The sequence below is a fragment of the Hemibagrus wyckioides genome, linkage group LG13 (assembly GCF_019097595.1).
Source record: "Hemibagrus wyckioides isolate EC202008001 linkage group LG13, SWU_Hwy_1.0, whole genome shotgun sequence".
In the NCBI taxonomy this organism is placed as follows: domain Eukaryota; kingdom Metazoa; phylum Chordata; class Actinopteri; order Siluriformes; family Bagridae; genus Hemibagrus; species Hemibagrus wyckioides.
Window position 1 is genome coordinate 24,893,229 of NC_080722.1, and position 20,935 is coordinate 24,914,163.

Consider the following 20,935-nt stretch of genomic DNA (forward strand, 5'->3'; position numbering starts at 1 on the left):
GAATGGCAGGATGAGGAAGAAATGAATGTAAATCATGTCCTAATACCTTCAGCGAAACCAGATCCCAACCTAATGGGAGATTTTGGTTAAAGACCTCCTCCTCTGACCCCACTACCACCACCATCAATACACTAAAGAAATATTTCATGTATTAATGTTAAGATGTATAACCAGTGCTAAAGGGGGCTCATGGTAGCACAGTTACATTACTAACACTTGCTTAATCCTTTAAATGATCCTCTGTGTACGTGTAAAAGACCAACGTGTTATTTTGCACGTTTACTGTAATATTTTGTTTGAGTCCATAGGGGGCGTAAAAGCACAAAAGTACCTTTTAAAAAGATTGCATTGTTCGTCCCGTGCTCGTTAAGAGCTGAGCTTGTGTTTATCAAGATTTTTTTGGGTCCAACTACCCAGAAGAAATTGCCTCACCTTTTTCTAATAATAATAATAATAATAATAATAATAATAATAATAATAATAATAATAAAGAAATGCTTCATGCATCACAACCTCCATCCACAATTTTCCATGCAGGGGTTTCCCCCATCTCGTGTCCCAAATTGCACACTTCCTTACTCATTAGTAAGTCCAAGTAGTGCACAATGTCCAAACAGACAGAAAGGGTGGAAAAATGGTCAGTGTCTGGTTATTATAAATACAGTCTTATGTATTGAGCACGTGACCTGGATATCAGTCCTTTATTCATATCCCCCAGCTGGTCAAGGAGGTTATTCCTCTCCTCCATGCAGGGGTTTCCCCCAGCTAGTGTCTCAAAATACACACTTCCTTACTCACTAGTATGTCCAAGTAGCACACAATGTCCAAACAGACACAAAGGGAGAAAAAATGGTCAGTGTCTGGTCACAGCCATAATGCATTGAGCACGTGACCTGGATATCAGTCCTTTATCCATATCAAACAGTAAATAAACAATCGGTCTGGCTTGGTCACAATCCTCACACTACCTAAATAGTGCGTATACACTGCACGGGCACTACTTTAACAGGCTGCTTAAAAGGTATTATGTGAATTGGGACGTAGCCCTAGTGTCTTCCCCTCCCCTCCCACCCCACCCCCTTGTTTCTCTCATTCTGTGAGTAGTAGCCTCTCTGGGATGGATGCTGCCTTCGTGCATCTCTTAATTTCAGATCTAATCAAAACAAATATGCTCTTTGGACAAATACACACTGGAAGGATTTTTTTTACTAATGCAAATTGAAGGGTTAAAGGTGAAAGACGAGAAATCTGCGTTTTGGCTTGAAGTGGAGAATGTGAATAAGGTATGTTTATAGACGTTATAACAGCTTATAACACATTTGGACTGAATAGGTGCGGATAATAGGAATGCATTTGAAAGAGAGAGAGAGAGAGTGAGTGTGTGTGTGTGTGTGTTTGGATTGGGGGAGGGGGCTCTTTGTCTTGTTTTGTATCCTCCTAAGGTGCATCCTACCTGTGGTGTTGTCTCGAGCATCTAAATCCTCTTTTTTTTTCCCCACCCATTGTCTCTTCTGCACGATGTGATCTATCATTTTTTATTTTTCACATTCCAGAGTATTTTTCGTGTTTCTACATTTAAAATGGCTCTTTTTCTTTCCTGTGCCTTTGTTCCTTTGCCCTAATCTTTTCAGATCTTCATTTTTATTCTAGACTAGTCATCATACACACGTAATGCACTCTCATGATCCCTTAAAAAAGCTCGTCTCTTTATGGTAAAGGTTTTATGACAAGCTATATATGATCCTCTGTAGCTTAATCTGTTTGAAATATTCACCGAATGGTTGGAAGGGAGAAAAGTGTGATGATGTGATTCGAAAAAGACAGGATGTGAAAATACAGAAAAGGAAAAGGGCAAAAAGAAAAAATGCTGGGTTTTTTTGTTTGTTTGTTCAATATTTCCACATTTCTGATCAGATCAGTGCCGATGATTATTGCTCTGTGCTGTGTTGTAGGTGGTTATCTTATCCCTGTTCAGACCTCACAGACGATCATCAATTTGGACATTCTGACCTCTTTCTCCAACAAAATGGACAACCACCAGACACTGACAGACTCACTGCTTGGACCCCAGGACAGAGAGCAATCAGTCAGCCAGACCCCAGGCCCTGTTACGATTCAACCGACCGAGGCAGCCTTCTGTGCACGCAAATCTGACTCATTCCCCTGCCTTCAACCCCTCTCTTTGCATCAGCAAGCCCAGGGAGATGTACACGACTCTGGAGAGGTCGTAGTAGTCATCAAACAAAAGACTACAAATGGTAGTAGTGTGATCTTTCTCCTTCTTCTTGTATGAAATGCATGTTTTGTCTCCTCGGGTTGTTCATTTATCCTTAAATGCCTGGCACCATGACCACGATAAGCTTCTCATAATAACATTACATTAGAATGCGATAGATATTCCATAAAAGACTTCTTTTCATTGCAGATGCTTGTAGATAAACAGCAATAAATTATTCTGCTGGACTGACCACACAAGCATTTTGTGTACCTGAAAGCAACAGTGATTTATTCAGGGAGCACTTTATGTCAAGGCTGATGGAAACTCTGGTTAACTGTTAAGTCAATGTAGCATCCTATAAATAGTTTGCCATTCATTACGAGTGACAGTGTATTGTAAGTAGCCACTGTATATTTGCATGGTTTGTGGTGAGCTGACAGGCTGCTGAGTCGGATGTTTGCGTTATTTAAAAGGCCAGTGAGACGGTCGTTTATAAGGTCATTTCGAGTAAAAAGCAAGATGTGTTTTTTTTCCTCCGTGAGTGTGCACACTTAATGTAATTAAATTTGTGCAGTCTAATTAAAAGCGTCCTGTCGGGAGCAGCGAGGGAGATCCTGATGTTATGAAGATTGGCACATTCATTATTTTGTTTGGTGGTTAGTTAAAATACACGATCTAAGATTTCTGTCACTCTCAGATAGAATAGAAGGACATGTGATCAGGGCAGACTTCAAGTAACCTTTTATTTATTTAATCTTTTATCATGTACACTATATAAGTTTTGGGACACCCCTCCAAATCATTGAATTCAGATGGTGTTTTTCAGGGGTTGGGCTCGGCCCCTTAGTTCCAGTGAAAGGAACTCTTAGTGCTTCAGCTTCATGCCAAGACATTTTGTACAATTTCATGTGCATGTAAAGGCAGACGTCCCAGTTTTGGCCTGTCTCGCAGTCTCCGCTCTAATTCATCCCAAAGGTGTTCTATGGGGTTGAGGTCAGCACTCTGTGTAGGCCAGTCAAGTTCCTCCACACCAAACTCACTCATCCATGTCTTTATGGACCTTGCTTTGGTCACTGGTGTGCAGTCATGTTGGAACAGGAAGGGGTCATCCCCAAACTGTTCCCACAAAGTTGTCCAAAATGTTTTGGTATGAAGCTGAAGCATTAAGAGTTCCTTTCACTGGAACTTAGGGGCCGAGTCCAACCCCTGAAAAACAATACCTGAATTTAGTGATTTGGAGGGGTGTCCCAATACGTTTGGCAGTATAGTGTATGATCATGAGAAGAGCTGTTCCATGACAAGTGATTATTCTGTACTGATCCCTAATCTCTGTCAGCAGGTCAAGGAGGTTATTCCTCTCCTCCAGAAGCAAAAACATCAGTTCCCAGACTCACCTCTCCACCTCGGCGTCATCATTCCGTACCCCACGCACAACCTCCTCACTTTGGACGCACACGAAAAGGTAGCAGATCAAGCTCCATTGCATACACGGCGTTCTCCCCACGGCCCTCAATCTCCCGCCACTCCAGCTTGGCAACCAACCCACCACTGGATCGCTCCAAACCCAAAGATTACCTCATCCTGGCAATCATTGCCTGCTTCTGCCCGGTTTGGCCAATTAACATTGTGGGATTTGTCTACTCTGTCATGGTGAGCAAAGATTTAGGGTTAGGTTTGTTTCATTTTGGTGAGATTGAGAAATAAGCAAATACATAAGTACATAAATATTGTTAAACCCAATTTACATGTAGAAATCTAAAACCAGTATGATTGTTGATACACTATGGTGTCTATCACAGCCTTATGTTGGTCTTCAAACTGTTGCCAGAAAGCACATAATTGTATAAACTGTCTTTCCTCTCACTGGCACTAAGAGGCCTATACCTGTTCTAGTATGTCACTCCCTGTGTGTAATGAGGTGAGGTGAGGTGAGGTCCATGAGTCACGGTTCACCTTAAGGTTCAAGAAGATAGTCCTGCAAAGACCCCACTGAACTCTTTTAGGATGAATTGGACACCGATTGAATAGGCCGATTGAACACCATCTCCTCAGCAAACATCAGTGCCTGACTTTACTAATGCTCTTGTCGCTGAATGATCAATTTCCTACAGTTACATTCTAATATCTAGTTCCCAGAAAAGTGGAGGTTATAGAAATAAATACCCCCACTATGCCCAGGGTTTAAACCAGACACGTATGGATGTGGTGTTGAGGTGTACGTGTACATTTATATGTTTCATTCGTCAGACATCCTTATCCAGAGCTTCTGAGACTGCACTGGTTACGTTTGATTATTAGTCTCAGCTTCAGACGAACCGATGGCTAAACATCTGATGCACACCGGACACCTCAGGAGTTTCGAGGTCGTCATCTGTTTTGGATTCTGCAGGATTTCTGGAAAACGTGTGTCACTTTTTTCTGCCTTCGTGATGCTCTACTTCCGTCATGGAAGAAGGAAGTTGTCATGTTTACAACTGTGACAGTGAGCGCTTATGAGGGTCAGCTAAACGCCAGATCCGTGGTCTGTTTTTGTAGTGACATCTAGGTTACATTTTCACGTCCCTAAACATTGAAGCTGAATAAAACGAGCTGTGATTGGTTGCTTTACATGTCAGTCAGACCTCTTGGGTGGTCCTTGGCTAAAAAAATAGCTGCTATGGAGTCTAGACCTTCTGTCTAAAGGTCTGACTAGTTTATTATGGAGTTTGAAGACAATATAGTAATTCACTTGTTAAGGTTTTGTGGAAGGTTGTAGTCTAAATTCCAAGAAGAGCGCTACAGTCAGCTTGTGTGTAGACGTGTCTGGCAGAACATGTCATTGACATCACTGTCACTGTTGTCTGTGTTTAGTCTCGCAACAGCTTGGAACAGGGGAATATCGATGGGGCCATACGGCTGGGCCGGGTAGCTAAGCTACTGTCCGTCGTTTCGATCGTGGGCGGGGTTATCATCATAGTGGCATGTGCTGTCAATTTATCAAGTAAGTGACCGCTTCCATTTTTATTTATTAAAGTATGAATACAGTTTCTAATACACTGTTTAGTGATGAACGTTTTTAAGCTCTTCTTCCCAAAGACATCACTGCCATATCTTAAGTGCCTCAGTTATTCAAGCACATCGATTGTCAGTATAAATGATTTAGAGCTACTTAAATATTTAGTGCCTTTTAATGTTGCGTGTCTTGTTCAAAAACAACTAAGCAGCTCTATTTAATCAGATTACTTCATTTACATTAACCCGTTAAATTCATCTGCTTGATTTTTTTTTTTTTTTTTTACTGTGTGTTTTGCAGTTAACATGAAATCCTGAGGCGAGCCTGAAATCCGGCTTCACATCACGCTACTGACCAGAAGACCATACATCTGGCTATCCTGTGATCACAGTTGTAGCTAGATGGCTAATAAGTAAGCTGACACCTTATTCCCTTCTTCTAGCACACTCTAACTAATAACAATACTAATTCAAGGCTACGTTCAACCTGAATCTCAATCATGAGACCTGAAGGAGAAATGCATGAAGTTGTGCTGAAGATCGTTCTAGCCAAAAGCACTTGATGAAAATCATGAGTCCACACACAGTCCAGGGTTTTGTTTTTTCTTTTTTTTTTCTTTTTTGGAGGGCTTGGTCAGGAAGCACGTTTCAGATCAGATTACTTGTGAGAATGGCTCTGCATCACGCAAACCCACGCAGCATAAATCTTGAGACGTTCCCTTGACATGTGAAGAGGAGGAGAATACACAATGCTCTTTTAGAGTGTAAAACGATACGGCCACATTGGCAGACGTGAAAAAAATTACTCATTTTTTTAATGTGAAAAACGAACGAGGCATTGCCCTGCTGGAGTTGAGGCAGAAAGACGGCAGCTTATTTGTTAATATAAAATGTTCAAATATTTTTAGTTTGTTTTAAACATGTTGAAAAAATATGTTGTCATTTTTTTTCCTTTTTAAGAAATTTATTTTTACGTATTTAATCTATTTTCTTCACTGTGATCGATCCGATGTTCACAAACTGTAGTGAATAACTTGCCTGAATTTGACAGATTTCCGTAGATTTTCCTTTTTGTATTCATTTAAACCAATAGTGTCACAAATCTAGCCCTTAAAAATGCAATAACGCAGTTACACAATTTTCACTTCTCTTGATTTCTTACAAAATATCTAAGCTGTGATGTAGCCTGTTTCATAGAAAGTATGCAAGAAAAAATTTTCGGAGGGTTTCCTAGGACACCAGTGCCACTCGTTGTTGTATATAGACTTTCTATGCTGTGATTTTTTTGTACTGAAAGGTATTGTAGGACTTACATATGAGCACTGTGTAACCTTTAAAACTCCAACTTTCATCACTCGTGGACTAACAACAAAACCTCATTTTTTTCACACTATCTATTACTCGTAATTATTAACCCTTTCTATACCAGATTCCTGAGCTTCAGTTTATATTAGTTTAAAAGAATATATATATTTAGAGTAGTATTTTTAATTCTAACGTTGTGTGTTGTAATGCAGTTACAGTAAAAAAAAATCATTTTACTAATACACAATATGATATGACTAGTCACAAAGTTGATGAACTGGCTGTATTTTTTAAATCTACGGGACAGTAACTGCCCTAAGAAGACAACATGGTAGATTTTGCTTGATTTATTTATTTATTACAATTTTTTGCATTGTATAAAACAAGCATGGCACTTATATTTGCATGATCTTTTTTTCTAAGTCCTGTAACCTTCACAGTGTGTATCTGAAAGGGAAAAGAGAAATAAACTGCTGTAAATATCTGTTATTACGCCTAAGAAGCCATTTCTTTCTCTCTTTCTCTCTTTGTGAGACGGATTGATCGATTTTTCGGTTGCTTGGAAAACTGTCAGCTTTTGTTAAGTTCTCAATGACATATTGAACTTTACAATGTTATTAGTGGCAAGAATGGAGATGGAAAGTTCGGCAGATGACAAATACCAGTTTGTTTGTGTATCTGTGTGGCTTTATATGCATTATAGGATGAAATTGTGAAGAAAAGGAAATAAAACCAGTGTGTAACAAACATAAGAGCTCTTTCTGAAATGGAGAGGAAACCTCCCAGGAGATCTTCACGAGAGAAGAAATAAATACACCAGAGAGGGGAGAGTGGAAGAGGTGAGGCTGTCGGACATTACCCAGTGAAGCGTGGAGAGAGAGAGGAAAGGAAGCAGACGTCCAGCAGTATGTGTCTTATCCCGGGCTAAAATTTACTACAGATGAATGGGGAAATATTTTAGAGGTAGCATAGAAGCTTTAAAAGGGAACATTCTCATCATTTGTATTGTCTTTAGAACAATGTGTATGTTTATTGCTTTGTATTCTCATACAGGAGTTGGACAAAATAATGTGAACACAGATGAAATGTAATGTAATATCTCTTTATTAATAAGGGGTTAGACCACCATTTGCATTTCCTACTGGATCTCTTCATGTAGCAAAATATCTTCTAGTTGCTTCAGAGAGGTTGGAGCATCCAAGTGCTTCTCACTCTTCTCTCCAAATTTTCACACATTGGTCTGATGATATTCAAGTCAGGTAATTGAGCTGGATGTTGAAGTTCATACTGGTGCTCCTCACCATCTTGAAAAATGGCGTCACTGTTTGGAAACAACATTTGAACCACCTGATCACTGAGAATTTACAAATACTTGCTGGCAGAAACAAGACCATGTAGGCTAATGATGGGTTCAGCAGAATACCAAAGAAAATGGCTGCCCAAATCTCACAGCTGTACACTTCCTTGTCCTTTTCGACAACATCTTAAACTAACCACTGCTGAGTGCTACTTGTTTTATACTGGCATGCAACCTACACAATATATAGCAATGAAAAATAAATAAACAATATTCACAACATTTATTTTTTCACAGTAGCCTACACAAATAATATTAACTCCTGTAACAATGGGTGTTGTTCTAGTTTTGTTGCATAACAAATGTCTTTTCATCATATCTCCCTGCTGTGATCCTGAGGATACAGTCACACAGTTTGTGTCTCTCAGTAATTAGTGTCTATGTGAGAGAACGAAATAAAAACTACACTATACTGTATTGCCTAAAGTTTTGGGACACCCCTCCAAATTATTGAATTCAGGTGTTGTTTTTCGGGGGTTGGTTCCAGTGAAAGGAACTCTTAATGCTTCAGCTTCATACCAAGACATTTTGGACAATTTCATGCTCTTTGTGGGAACAGTTTGGGGATGACCACTTCCTGTTCCAACATGACTGCACACCAGTGACCAAAGCAAGGTCCATAAAGACATGGATGAGTGAGTTTGGTGTGGAGGAACTTGACTGGCCTGCACAGATTCCTGACCTCAACCCCATAGAACACCTTTGGAGTGAATTAGTTCAAAGACTCTGAGCCATTCCAAAAACTGGGATGTCTTCAACTCTTCTGGGAAGGCTTTCCACAAGGTTTAGGAGTGTGTTTATGGGAATTTTTGACCATTCCTCTAGAAGCACATTTCTGAGGTCAGGCACTGATGTTGGACGAGAAGGTCTGGCTCACAGTCTCCGCTCTAATTCATCCCAAAGGTGTTCTATGGGGTTGAGGTCAGGACTCTGTGCAGGCCAGTCAAGTTCCTCCACACCAAACTCACTCATCCATGTCTTTATGGAGCTTGCTTTGGTCACTGGTGTGCAGTCATGTTGGAACAGGAAGGGGTCATCCCCAAACTGTTCCCACAAAGAGCATGAAATTGTCCAGAATGTCTTGGTGTGAAGCTGAAGCATTAAGAGTTAAGAAAGGGGCCAGGGCCGAGCCCAACCCCTGAAAAACAACACCTGAATTCAATGATTTGGAGGGGTGTCCCAATACTTTTGGCAATATTGTGTATTTTATTTCCTGACAGAATTCTTCCTTTCGGACTTTCCATGAACTATAAGTGTTATTGTATTGTTGTTGTTGTTGTTGATTGTGCTTTTGACCTAGTCAGGCTTATGAGGTAACAACTGTTTATGCCTGTTATGAGGTAAGGGCTATTCATGCTAACACATTTACGCTTGACGATTGCAAAAGGTTGAAAAGCATGATGCGTGTTTTTATTTAATAATAATTTAATAATAATAATTAATTTAATTTAATAATTTAAAAAGGTCACTTTTGAGAAATCAGTGTGGTATAAGAGGAATAAAACACTTCAGGACATGCTGTTATAGGAAAATAATCCAATAATTAATACCACACAACAACAACAACAACAACACCCGCCATAATTGTTGTTGTTGTTGTTGTATAGTTGGTTCAATGGTAGTTTTATGTTCAATGTTACTGAAAAAGCATGTTTCTACACACTGTTTGCTGAAGTTGTGTTAAATTATGCTAAATTTATATATATAAAAACCCAGTTGTGTCATGTTTACAGACTGTTTAAACCGCTGGGTATTTCATACACATAAACCTATTATAAATTATGTTTAGGGATATTTGGGAGACTTTCTGCTCAGTAATACATATTTACATTAAATATTCGCAATTTAGAACTGCATCATCATCATAACATCCAGCATGAACAATAATTTATAACCTAATCTGAAATAAAATAAAATACACGTCTAAATAAATAAATAAATAAATAAACACCGCATAACCAGCTCGCGAGAGGGGGCGGAGTTTGTCGGAATACGGGTAAGAAAAACAAGTCCGCATCAAGAACACACCCGGAATTTAAATATACAGGAAGTGACGCAAGACGCGGCGCCGCGTTTAAACTTGTTCTCAATAAGGAAGTGTGACATCAGGAGACCGTTTCTGTTATCGAGCGATGTTTTACTGTGATTAAGCTTCACATTCTCAATCAAACACCAAATCCGTAAGTGAAAACTGGGTTTATTTTTCTGCTCGTTTCTATTTAAAATAGGATTAGAGTGATTTATTAGCTTTTTAGCAGCGAGTCAGACAGCTATGTTGTGTAGCTTTATTACACCCTGAGCTATGGCTAGATTCTTCTGGGAAAATTCTATAATAAAAAGTGAACTCTAAACATTTAAATTAACATATAATGTTAAAATTACTACTTTTAGTATACTTCTAGCTCTCTGAATGTCACTCTGGTGTGAATAAATGTTCTCTTTAACACTTACACTATTTCCAAAAGTATTGGGACACCCCTCCAGATCACTGAGTTCAGGTGTTGTTTTTCAGGGGTTGGACTCGGCCCCTTAATTCCAGTGAAAGGAACTCTTAATGCTTCAGCTTCATACCAGGACATTTTGGACAATTTCATGCTCTTTGTGGGAACAGTTTGGGGATGACCCCTTCCTGTTCCAACATGACTGCACACCAGTGACCAAAGCAAGGTCCATAAAGACATGGATGAGTGAGTTTGGTGTGGAGGAACTTGACTGGCCTGCACAGAGTCCTGACCTCAACTCCATAAAACACCTTTGGGATGAATTAGAGTGGAGACTGTGAGCCAGACCTTCTCATCCAACATCATTGTGTGACCTCACAAATGCATTTCTATAGGAATGGTCAAAAATTCCCATAAACACACTCCTAAACCTTGTGGAAAGCCTTCCCAGAAGAGCTGAAGCTGTTATAGCTGCAAAGGGCGGGACAACTCCATATTACATTCATGTGCATGTAGGCCAGTCAAGTTCCTCCACACTGGAGGAAGGGGTCATCCCCAAACTGTTCACACAAAGCATGAAATTGTCCAAAATGTCCTGGTATGAAGCTGAAGCATTAAGAGTTCCTTTCACTGGAACTAAGGGGCCGAGTCCAACCCCTGAAAAACAACACCTGAACTCAATGATTTTTGGAGGGGTGTCCCAAAACTTTTGGCAATATAGTGTATTTGTTGGGTACTTGATATATAAATATTTGTTTTCTAGGAAACGAAAACGATGGCAACTAAAGCAACCAAGGAATCTTTCGCAAATAAACTAGGATTCAAAAGCAGCGGCTCAAAGGCTGTTGAAGCTGAGCTTGAGAAAGTGAAGAAGGAAAATGGCCAGTTGAAGAAGACTTTGGATGAAATTTCAAAACGAAATGGAAAACCTCATCCTACACGTCCTGATTCGGATAAAACCAAGCTGTTGGAGGTGAGTTTCTTTTTGTCTGCAGACTATAAACGATGGACTCCTCTTTTTCCCCCTAACACAACTGAATGCTCTTGTGTGCCGTAGAGGATTTTGTCACTGGAGACGCTGAGGGAGAGGAACGCACAGCAGCTGCTGGCTAAGGAAAAGGAGGTCTCCATGCTGAAACAGCAGCTGAAAGCTGAAGGTGGAGAGGTGGTGGCTTCACTGCAGAACCAGCTGGATCAGAAAAGGCAGGAGGCAGAACACAGAGAGAAACTGTTTCACAACCTTTCACAGGAGACTGAGGACCTGAAAAACAAACTGCTGGCAATCACTGAGAAGTGCAAAACACTCGAAAATCGCAGTACTGACATACAGGTCAGTAACTTCCTGTCTGCATATAACCAGAACCTGTCTGTGAAGGTTTTCCTCATTTTTTTAGTGTATGATGAAATAAAACTAGCATCCAAAATTCTTCATATTGGCACAGTGGTGTTCATGGTGGATATTTTAACACTGTTAAAGCCCCTGCATTATATACAGTGACGTGTTCTGTTAGTACATGCTGTTTATTGTTTCCCTTAAAAAGCTTTTTTTTTTTTGTATGATGTGTTCTATTCACACCACTAGATGGCATTATTTTATTTTTTATTTTTTATAATCCCTGTCACTTGTCCATACAACACGTTCACGTGCCTTTTAAATCTAAATTAAATTGCATTTAAATCGAATAGCATATTACAAATATCAGGAATATATTTATTAATACATATTTTTTCCCCCTCACCTTTATGCAATTTAAATCAACAGATGATATGTAGGATCTACTGTCCAGTACGGTTTAATACTTCATATTCCAGGACTGCCCAATAGCCACAAAAATCTTGACCCAACTCCTAACTTCTGATTTATATGTTTAGACTTTCCGTAAGTGTGTTAGACAAATAAATAGCAAGATAATGAAAGGTATAATGAACGAACTGAATCTTTCTGCTAATGTGTTTTAACCCTCACTGGACTGACCGGTCATCAGCCTGCCGTTTCCTCTGGAGACTAATCCACTGTCCAGATAAATGATTTTTTTTTTTTAATTGAATAATTCCGAGTGAGTTAAATGAAATGTTTTATGATGCGGCTGTAGTTTAATCCTGCTTCAGTTGAAGATTCACATAAATGGCTGTATTGAACAGGTTCCTTCAGGTGAGACTGCCGTGGTCCAGGAGCAACTGCGAGATGTGAGTCGACAAACAGCATGAGATTTTCTTCTCTGTTTCTTTTCAGCGATTCTTAAAGGCAAAGACATTACCTAATGACATGGTTTTTTTTTTCCTTTCCCCTTGTGTAAGGCTCTGGAAAAAAATCAGCAATGGCTTGTTTATGACCAGCAGAGAGAGGCCTATGTTCAGGGGATTCTGGCCAGAAGCACTGAGCTCGAACAGCAGTTAAACCAAGCCAAGCAAACACTCCAACAACAGCACAAAGAGGCCAATTCAGAAGGTAGGGCCTCACAGAATATAACAGGAAGTGATTGAAACTGTACAGATGTTTTTAAAGGTCTGCTCTTTTTCTTCTATAATGATAAATGTCTTCTGTTATCTAAGCAGTGACCACATGCTCATTGATGGATAGTAAGTCATTCTAGCTGACATCCTAATCTTCCATGTATATGCTACCTTTTTTCACCTTTGTCTTCTCTACATGGTCCACAAACGTCAGATCAATTCAGCTAGTGCACAGTGCAACAAAACAGCTAAAGGGCAGGGATATTTAGATATTTAGAAAAGTAGGTTGCACAAGCAGTGGACAAAAAATATTTGCACATACGTAGAGCATGGATGAGTGAGTTTGGTGTGAAGGAACTTGACTGTTATAGCTGCAAAGGGCGGGACAACTCCATATTACATTCATGTACATGTAAAGGCAGATGTCCCAGTTTTGTCCTGGTTCGCAGTCTCCACTCTAATTCATCACAAAGTTGTTCTATGGGGTTGAGGTCAGGTTTCTTTCAAGACAGTCAAGTTCCTCCACACCAAACTCACTCATCCATGTCTTTATGGACCTTGCTTTGGTCACTGGTGTGCAGTCATGTTGGAACAGGAAGGGGTCATCCCCAAACTGTTCCCACAAAGAGCATGAAATTGTCCAAAATGTCTTGGTACGAAGCTGAAGCATTACGAGTTCCTTTCACTGGAACTAAGCGGCCGAGTCCAAGCCCTGAAAAACAACACCTGGATTTAATGATTTGGAGGAGTGTCCCAAAACCTTTGGGAATATAGTGTATAGTGTGTGGTATAATGAATCATTGAGACTTGACACAGTAGTTAGCATTAAAGAAACAAGATCATGCTGCTGCATTATACTCTTGCATTATTAACTGAGGTTTATCAAAGCTTTAAGCTTCTTTAAATTCATGAAATTTTCCCTTAACTTCATCAAAGGTCTCTGTTTCTACTGGGTTCCAGGTCCATCATCTGCCTCCAAGCAGCAGGAGAAGCAGCTGCAGGAGATCCAGAAAGAGACTGAGGAGGAGCGCAAAAGGACGAGCCATCTGCAGGCCGAGCTCGAGGAGTTGAAGGCCAGGTATGAGGAGAAGAGCCGTGAGGTGACCCGAGCCCAGGAGGAGCTGCAAGAAGAGCGCAAAAGTGGCCGACAGACTCTGGCAGAGGAACGGAAGCTGAACATGGAGCGTGTAGCTAGACTGCAAGGCGAGTTAGAGGCGGCTGACGTAAGGCTTGACGAGGAAAGGAAGAGAGCCGCAGAGCTGCTACTGCAGGTACGCTGGACTGAGCAGCATGGGCATTTATACTGATAGATACCATTTTTGGATGTGTGTCAGGATGTTTGAGATGTTTTAGATCAAATCTTTAGATCCTAAGACCTTTTCCAAGCATCACTAAACACCTGATGTGTATAACGCAGGTCAGTTACACTGTCCATGTCAAGCATGTTGCTTTCTCCTTTTCAAAGGTGAACCTTCTTCAGAAATCTCTACTGACTCAGCATGAAGATCAGAAAAAGATGGCTGTTTTAGAGCAACAGGTGAAAACATTTTTCTCTCAATGACCCCTTACAATCCCAGAGCAGATCCTGGAAAGATTCTCTAAAGCATTTCTAATTTCATTTGGCAGATCCAAATGTCCGCTCGAGACTTTGAGAACGAGAGACTGGACCGTCAAAGTCTACAGCACCAGCTCCACAAAGTGCTAAAGGAGCTACGCAAAGCTAGAGACCAGATCACACGCTTGGAGACGACGGTGAGTCCACTTTCTAAAGAGATGCTTGATCATCTTGGCTCTTATGTGAGCCGAGTGGTTAATTTGGAATGTCAGTAGGTGTTACCATCAGGGGATCTAAACTGATATTTAAGACACGGCTAGTCTCTTGAGCAGACACACAATCCTTAACTATTCAATCCAAATCAACTTTTCTTCTTCTTCTTTTTTTTTTAAGAAACGAGAGAGCCGGTTCTCTGAGCCCAGCTCGTACACCAGGCTGGATTTGGATAAGATGACCATTCAGAACCCCACATCTCCATTAAAGAGCAACACGTTGGACGAGAGCTTTCTGGAGTGTCCCAACTGCAGGGCCTCGTACCGTACAAGCCAGCACCGAGAGCTCCTTGCACATCTCGACTACTGCTTTAATTAAGACTACCGAGGGAAAAAAAAACAAGGATTAGGGTTTAATATTATGCTTATGCTTTTTTTTTTTTTTTTTCCCCCCTTCCTATTTTATATCTTTTTATCAGAATTTTTTATTTTTGTATTCCAAAGAAATTTTCCACTGTTTTTGGATTGATCAGCATTGTGTGTGACAGTCTCTCGAGTATGTGTATTATTGTGGAGCATATTTAAGGTAAATTTTTAATTTATGTTCGTGCTTTTGGTGTATCTCTATAACGTACCTTTTCCTTCATAATGTGTTTTAAATACATTAAACTCACATCATGTCTTATTTTTTGGTGGCACACTTCCCTTACAGGTGTTGAAGTGGCACACAGAGACTCCCCTTTCAGTAGTTTTGCTGGAAATCAGATCCGTCTTGAATTAGGCTGCATGTGTGTAAATCCGTGTATTAGACCTATTTAAAGCAAGCAGATTAGCGAGACTGCAGGGGAAAGGAGGCTAAGGATGTCTCGGTTCAGAAAACACACCCAGGTGGGATAACCTCACATGGAACTGCTGAGTAAGGTTAAAGAGAAAGGCTTCTGATTTTCTATGGTTTTATGACATCACCAGAACTTCCACTTCATCTGCTTCTGGTAAAAAGCTCCACCTTATGAAGCTAAACATCTGGATTGGAGACACTCTTAACACCTTCACATACAAACTCTGGTCATAATACTGTATGTTTTTACTACATTAGCAATAAAAACCCAATCATGTCCAAAAAAAACATTTTATTTTAAAAAGTTCAGATTACAGAATACATCAGAGTTATTATGTACTCGTTTTAATTACATGCTCCTATTGTAGAGAAGGGATTATATTCAGATTAATTTTGGATTTTTTATTTACAGAAAAAAAGCTATAGGAAATCCTTAAGCAGGATGGAATCAGGCATCACAGAAACCTGCAAATAAAATCCAGGAGATTAGCATCGTATGAGAGAGCGGTGTGGTTTATTTAGAAAGCCATAGTCGTCATGCTTACCATTGTGAGCGACGCGTCTGTATTTTCCGAGGAGACAGATCTCCTGCTTCTTCTGTGTCACGATCAATTGGTCCTCAGACCTCAGACCGGTCGGGTGACGGGAGAAGATGAAGGAGTAGCCATCCAGGCAGGTGCCGTCTGTGTCCAGCTCTCTGCATGCATAGTGCACGGCGTAGTTGTCGTAATCGGTATCAATGACCCAGTGGTCATCAGCTGGTGGGACAGTCCAAAAGAACAGGGTTAAAATACAAGGTGTCAAATGAGTTAAACGTGTTAAATGAAATGATCTCATGGGTATGACATGACCTGTTTATTACAATATGTTTGTAATTCTTTTTACGTAAGAAAGCAGACTATTTCGTAATACTTTTATTTACAAATGAAGTATTCTATATATTCTATTCTATCCCAGTTTTACGTACATCCACTCTGGAGATATGCGGCTGCACCCCAGTATTTCAGCTTGAACTTGGCAGGGTCTGGGGTTTCATCGAAAGAGGCAAACATGTTGGCACATGTCTCCCAGTTACTGGAAGGAAAGCAGAATTTCAATTACGTGAAATTTATAATAATTCATGAAATTGGAAAAAGTGTTCGAAACAAAAAAAAAAGTGAACTAACTTCAGGATGATGACTCTGCCGGAAGCACTGGCGGTCATCCTGCCTTCGTTGTCCACATAGTAATTAGCCACAACGTTATCCAGAAGGAAAAGTCCTGAAGGGTCTTTCTTGGCGACGGCGTACCACGTTCCTGCGAACTGCAACACGCAGAGTGGACTGAGACTACAGAACAGCACACAAATGGATAGAATCAATAGGTTTATTGTAAATAAAAGCTTTACTTACCCTGTGCTTGTCAAAGTTCTCTTTTACTGGTATGTTGCTAACTTGACAATCCTGTGCCCAGCCTATGGCCAGGACACAAAGAGCAATAGTGAGCCTCAGCATGTTGGATCTGCAAAACAGCATGAAGGTCACAGATTTTTTTTAGAGTTCAACTAACACAATAAAGCACTCAATAGCCTCACAGATGTGTTCCAGATTTTTCCCTAAGGATCATTTAGACTAGACCGTAGCTTACCAGGAGTATTAGACGAGTACAAGCGCAACAGTTATAGACTCGGCTTATATAAGGCAGACTCTCTGCTGAGAATTGCGCAATCCCAACCCCAGAGACCACAAGCCCTCTCTCTCTCTCTCTCTCTCTCTAAGCATTTTGTTCATTGGACAGTATTTTTTGCATAACTAAGTGAAAGAGCTCATATATCCAACACAACTTGATCTGTCCCTCCCCTGAGAACTTGCATAACTGTGTTACAAAATGTTAAAGGTAATAAAACATCTGGAAAACAACACTTTGTTCCTGTACATATGATCAATATTTGTCTTTTACAACACTTTCAGTGAAACCAAACTGAGATAAAAAAAAAAAAGAAAAGAAAAGAATGGTCAATAGGCTTCTGTTGTTTTTTTTTTTAGCTCTTTATTTTATTAACCATACATCCAACAAGAGTCTCCCAGACTTGTGAGAAGATTTCTCAGCTCTGTTGTTCAGCATGTACTGAATACATTCACTCACCAGCAGTCTCTGAACAGAGCTCTGGGTTTTTTTTAATCACTGGAAAAAGAATCAACCCTGGCTGCATGTTCTGACTTGTTCTTCCTGTTCATTTCCTCTTGTTTACCACCTTTTAAACATGACTGTCTGTCCCATTCTGCTGTGATTAAGGACCACATCTTCATAAATAGATTATATATACAGTCTTATGAAGGAAACTGTGTTGCTTTTAGCAGAAATTCTTGTAAGCCTTCCATTCTGCTGAAAGTACGAATGAAATAATATCGCACCCAGTTCGTTACAGTGTGTAAACAGATACATTTGTTTCACAGAGATATCCTGGGAACACTGGAGACAGGAATACTATTTGGATGAGAATCCTTCATTCCAGTCAATGCAATAAATAGGGGCACTTCTGGTGTAGCTGATTGCCATACCAGCAGGTTTTCAGGATGTCTGAGCGAACCAGGAAACCCAGAGGAAATCAAACTGGACAGGGAAAGAGCATGTGACAGACACTCTTTAGACCCAAGCTCAGGATCAAACCAGGGATCCTGGAGCTAAGGCAAACAACACTATCTTCTGCTCCACGCTGATAATCTGTACTTACTAAAATATGTGTTGTTGCTGTCGTCCTTCGTCTGATCTCTGTTCGGGGTCACCACAGTGACTGATACCCACATATTTTGATTTGGCCCCTGTTTTACGTCATATATCCTTCCTGATGCAACATCCCTATTTGATCAGGGCTTGGGACCGGCACTGAGAGTTAACCCCCTCGGTAACTGGGTTGGTTCCCTGCCTGGGAAATCAAACCCGGGTCAGGGTGGTGAGAGTGTTTGCAAGCTGAAAAACGTTTACTTGTCCCATTTTCAGCCTCATTAAGCCTAGGTAGTTATGTTCCCTTTATGTGGATGTACCCTTGGACGACTTGGAGCAGGAGATTTGTACATGTTTTGGTAGTCGTTCTGTAGAAATCACCCGCAGAAGCCTAAACTCCAAGGCTACTAGCATTTTTATATCTTTGGATTCAGTGTGAATAGGAATATCATGATCCTCCAGAGTAATGATGGATGGATGGAAGGGTTTTTCTCAGGAGATATTTGGATGCTACAGTGGCAAAAAGACATTGATAGAATTGAAAAACACTTTGACTTTGATGTGAAATTGGATTTGGTGCTAAATTCGGTGTTGGACTTTCGATCAGAAGGTTGTGAGTTTGACCAACTCCACCATCAAGTTTGCTGACGTCACCGTTGTGGTCGGACTGACCTCCGACAACAATGAGACGGTCTATCTGGAGGAGATTATCAATCTAGAGAACTGGTGCCAGAGGAACAACCTCCTCCTTAACGTCAGCAAGACAAAGGAGCTGATAGTGGAGAGGAGAGGAACTACCAGACCTCCGTGATCGACGAGAGCCCAGTGGACAGCTTCAGATACCTCTGTGTTCACATCATGCAGGATCTGTCATGGTCCTGTCACATCGACACTGTGGTGAAAAAGGCCTGACAGTGTATCTTCCACCTCAGACGCATGAGAGACTTTAGGCTGCCCGCTAAGGTACTTAGGAACTTTTACTCCTGCACCATAGAGAGCATCCTGATGGGAAACATCACCATTGGGTTCGGGAACAGCACCATGCAGGACAGACGAGCTCTTCAGAGGGTGGTGCGATCAGTTGAGCGCATCATCCGTACCAAGCTCCCTGACCTTCACTCAATGTTTCACGATGTTTCCTTCACACATGTGTTGGAACACACCAAAACCAACCACACCGTACATTTGCACATTGCAGGACTGAAGTACACAGTACATAAAACATATATGTTGTACATTTCAGCTCCTGTTTACTCATAAAGAGGACTTGTGCACACCTGCACTTTAAAGCTGGACAATAACACTGCTGCTCATCATCTCATTTCACTCCATGACCACCCCGTACTGCTGCTGTCTGCACATTCCACACACTTTACATACTTTTGTTATTTATTACAGTTGTTTACATTTTACTTTTTTATACATATTCTATATACATATTATACCATACCTTATTCTATATATATTTTATATAAATTTTATTTATATTTTATTTTACCTACTATAAAAAAAATTGTAGATTTTTATATTTTATATTTTATCCTTTTCTTTTTAAGGGCCAAAACAGTCGTGTAAGTATTTCACTGCATATCATACTGTGTATGATTATGTATGTGACGAATAACACTAGAATTTGATTTGAATTTTGAGCAAGGGGCTTAACTCTTTATTGCTCAGTTGTATAAAATGAGAACTATTGCAAGGGGCAGAATGGTGGCTTAGTGGTTCGTGCTGTTGCCTTACAGCAAGAAGGTCCTGGGTTCGAATCCCGGGTTTAAACAGGCAGGGGCCTTTCTGTATGGAGTGCCTGTTCTCCTCGTCCCTCCGGTTTCCTCCCATAGTCCAAAAGCATGTACGTTAGGTTGATTGGTAATTCCAAAGTGTCTATATGTGGTCCTGTGATGGACTGGCGACCTGTCCCGGGTGTGCCCAGTGTGACTCTAATTAGAAGATGCATGGAGATATAATGCAAGTTGCTCTCTATATGGGCGTCTATGTTCAGCTGTCAAAATCCTTAACATCATGGTTCTGAGAGCTTGCATTTTTTAATACATCAATCTTTTCAACACTGGTTTATTTGCTATTTGGAGGCTCCAGCCTGTAAAATTCAGTGTGTTAACAATCAGCTGTGCAAAGCGAGGACATCCTAGTAATCACCTCTTACTTAATCCTGGATTTTCTGTGCCAGTTACCAAAGATGCAAAGCCTCCTGCTTGTCTGACTCTGGTCCATCCTCTGCCTCCCCCTCAAAAAGTCTGTACCCTTTTTTACATTCAGCAGCATAATGAGTCCGTCTTAATCCCATTGTTGGAAATAGATCCTTGGCACCGACTTGGCTAAATATAGCCCACGGTTTTGAATGTCACTTCTCGTTGCTGCTCTTAAGCCAAAACTTTATTGGGACGGTTTTTGACGACAGTAATGCAAATTGTCTTCATCAGTGTAACATACAAAACTATAAAAGTTTGTTGCTTTTATAGCATTTATAAGTTTGTGTCCATTTCCAGTAGTGTCAGTTCAAGACTTAGCTGGGATTAACTGGACGGATAAAGAAGGCGCTCAGTGTTTTTGATTGCTCACTTCAGGTATGCCGTGAACATACCTGAAAGATCCGAGGACCAGATTAAGGAAAACTGCTCCATTACCCTGGTCCAAGTTTAGAGATTATCAATAATATTCAAGCGTCTTTCTTTTTTTCAGAGACACGGACGACGTGTAACACATCGCATCCTGACATTTACGGCACAAAACAAGACTTGCGGCTGATTGGATTGTAGAACGTAAAATGATCAGTGTGGGGATTTGCAGGTTAAGAAAGCTTAGGAGGTTTAATGTCATGACGTCACTTTAATTAGCGGTTG

General features: G+C 40.5%; 3 protein-coding genes across 4 annotated transcripts; 2 read left to right on the top strand and 1 right to left on the bottom strand.

Moving 5' to 3' along the window:
- Window positions 1–1,102: 1,102 nt before the first annotated feature.
- Window positions 1,103–7,064, top strand: prrt2 (proline-rich transmembrane protein 2). Of its 2 annotated transcripts, none has more exons than XM_058405931.1 (5): window positions 1,103–1,283; window positions 1,953–2,258; window positions 3,555–3,868; window positions 5,069–5,198; window positions 5,511–7,064. In XM_058405931.1, the coding sequence occupies exons 2-5, from the start codon at window positions 2,027–2,029 to the stop codon at window positions 5,525–5,527; spliced, it is 693 nt and encodes a 230-aa protein (XP_058261914.1). In that variant the 5' UTR covers window positions 1,103–1,283; window positions 1,953–2,026; the 3' UTR covers window positions 5,528–7,064. The 2 variants fall into 2 exon arrangements, with proteins under 2 accessions (XP_058261914.1, XP_058261915.1); XM_058405932.1 differs by having other exon boundaries at window positions 3,558–3,868; window positions 5,511–7,057.
- A 2,861-nt stretch (window positions 7,065–9,925) lies between these two features.
- cep55l (centrosomal protein 55 like) lies at window positions 9,926–15,503 on the top strand. Its single transcript, XM_058405928.1, has 9 exons — window positions 9,926–10,051; window positions 11,076–11,285; window positions 11,370–11,642; window positions 12,455–12,499; window positions 12,611–12,761; window positions 13,727–14,037; window positions 14,232–14,303; window positions 14,393–14,518; window positions 14,715–15,503. The coding sequence occupies exons 2-9, from the start codon at window positions 11,088–11,090 to the stop codon at window positions 14,910–14,912; spliced, it is 1,374 nt and encodes a 457-aa protein (XP_058261911.1). The 5' UTR covers window positions 9,926–10,051; window positions 11,076–11,087; the 3' UTR covers window positions 14,913–15,503.
- A 145-nt stretch (window positions 15,504–15,648) lies between these two features.
- rbp4 (retinol binding protein 4, plasma) lies at window positions 15,649–17,143 on the bottom strand. The gene is made up of 6 exons (XM_058405933.1): window positions 16,998–17,143; window positions 16,763–16,871; window positions 16,538–16,674; window positions 16,339–16,445; window positions 15,917–16,129; window positions 15,649–15,836 (listed from the first exon to the last, which is right to left on the bottom strand). The coding sequence occupies exons 2-6, from the start codon at window positions 16,862–16,864 to the stop codon at window positions 15,820–15,822; spliced, it is 576 nt and encodes a 191-aa protein (XP_058261916.1). The 5' UTR covers window positions 16,865–16,871; window positions 16,998–17,143; the 3' UTR covers window positions 15,649–15,819.
- Between the last annotated feature and the right edge of the window lie 3,792 nt (window positions 17,144–20,935).

What these genes read in the sequence shown, in the direction of transcription:
- prrt2 (XM_058405931.1), top strand. Translation starts at nt 2,027, where the DNA reads ATGGACAACCACCAGACACTGACAGACTCACTGCTTGGACCCCAGGAC. An exon ending in CAAACAAAAGACTACAAATG is followed by an intron (nt 2,259 to 3,554) that starts GTAGTAGTGTGA and finishes AATCTCTGTCAG; the next exon opens with CAGGTCAAGGAGGTTATTCC. An exon ending in GATTTGTCTACTCTGTCATG is followed by an intron (nt 3,869 to 5,068) that starts GTGAGCAAAGAT and finishes GTCTGTGTTTAG; the next exon opens with TCTCGCAACAGCTTGGAACA.
- cep55l (XM_058405928.1), top strand. Translation starts at nt 11,088, where the DNA reads ATGGCAACTAAAGCAACCAAGGAATCTTTCGCAAATAAACTAGGATTC. An exon ending in ATAAAACCAAGCTGTTGGAG is followed by an intron (nt 11,286 to 11,369) that starts GTGAGTTTCTTT and finishes TGTGTGCCGTAG; the next exon opens with AGGATTTTGTCACTGGAGAC. An exon ending in TGGCTGTTTTAGAGCAACAG is followed by an intron (nt 14,304 to 14,392) that starts GTGAAAACATTT and finishes TTCATTTGGCAG; the next exon opens with ATCCAAATGTCCGCTCGAGA.
- rbp4 (XM_058405933.1), bottom strand. Translation starts at nt 16,864, where the DNA reads ATGCTGAGGCTCACTATTGCTCTTTGTGTCCTGGCCATAGGCTGGGCA. An exon ending in AGAACTTTGACAAGCACAGG is followed by an intron (nt 16,675 to 16,762) that starts GTAAGTAAAGCT and finishes TGCGTGTTGCAG; the next exon opens with TTCGCAGGAACGTGGTACGC. An exon ending in CGCATATCTCCAGAGTGGAT is followed by an intron (nt 16,130 to 16,338) that starts GTACGTAAAACT and finishes CTGTCCCACCAG; the next exon opens with CTGATGACCACTGGGTCATT.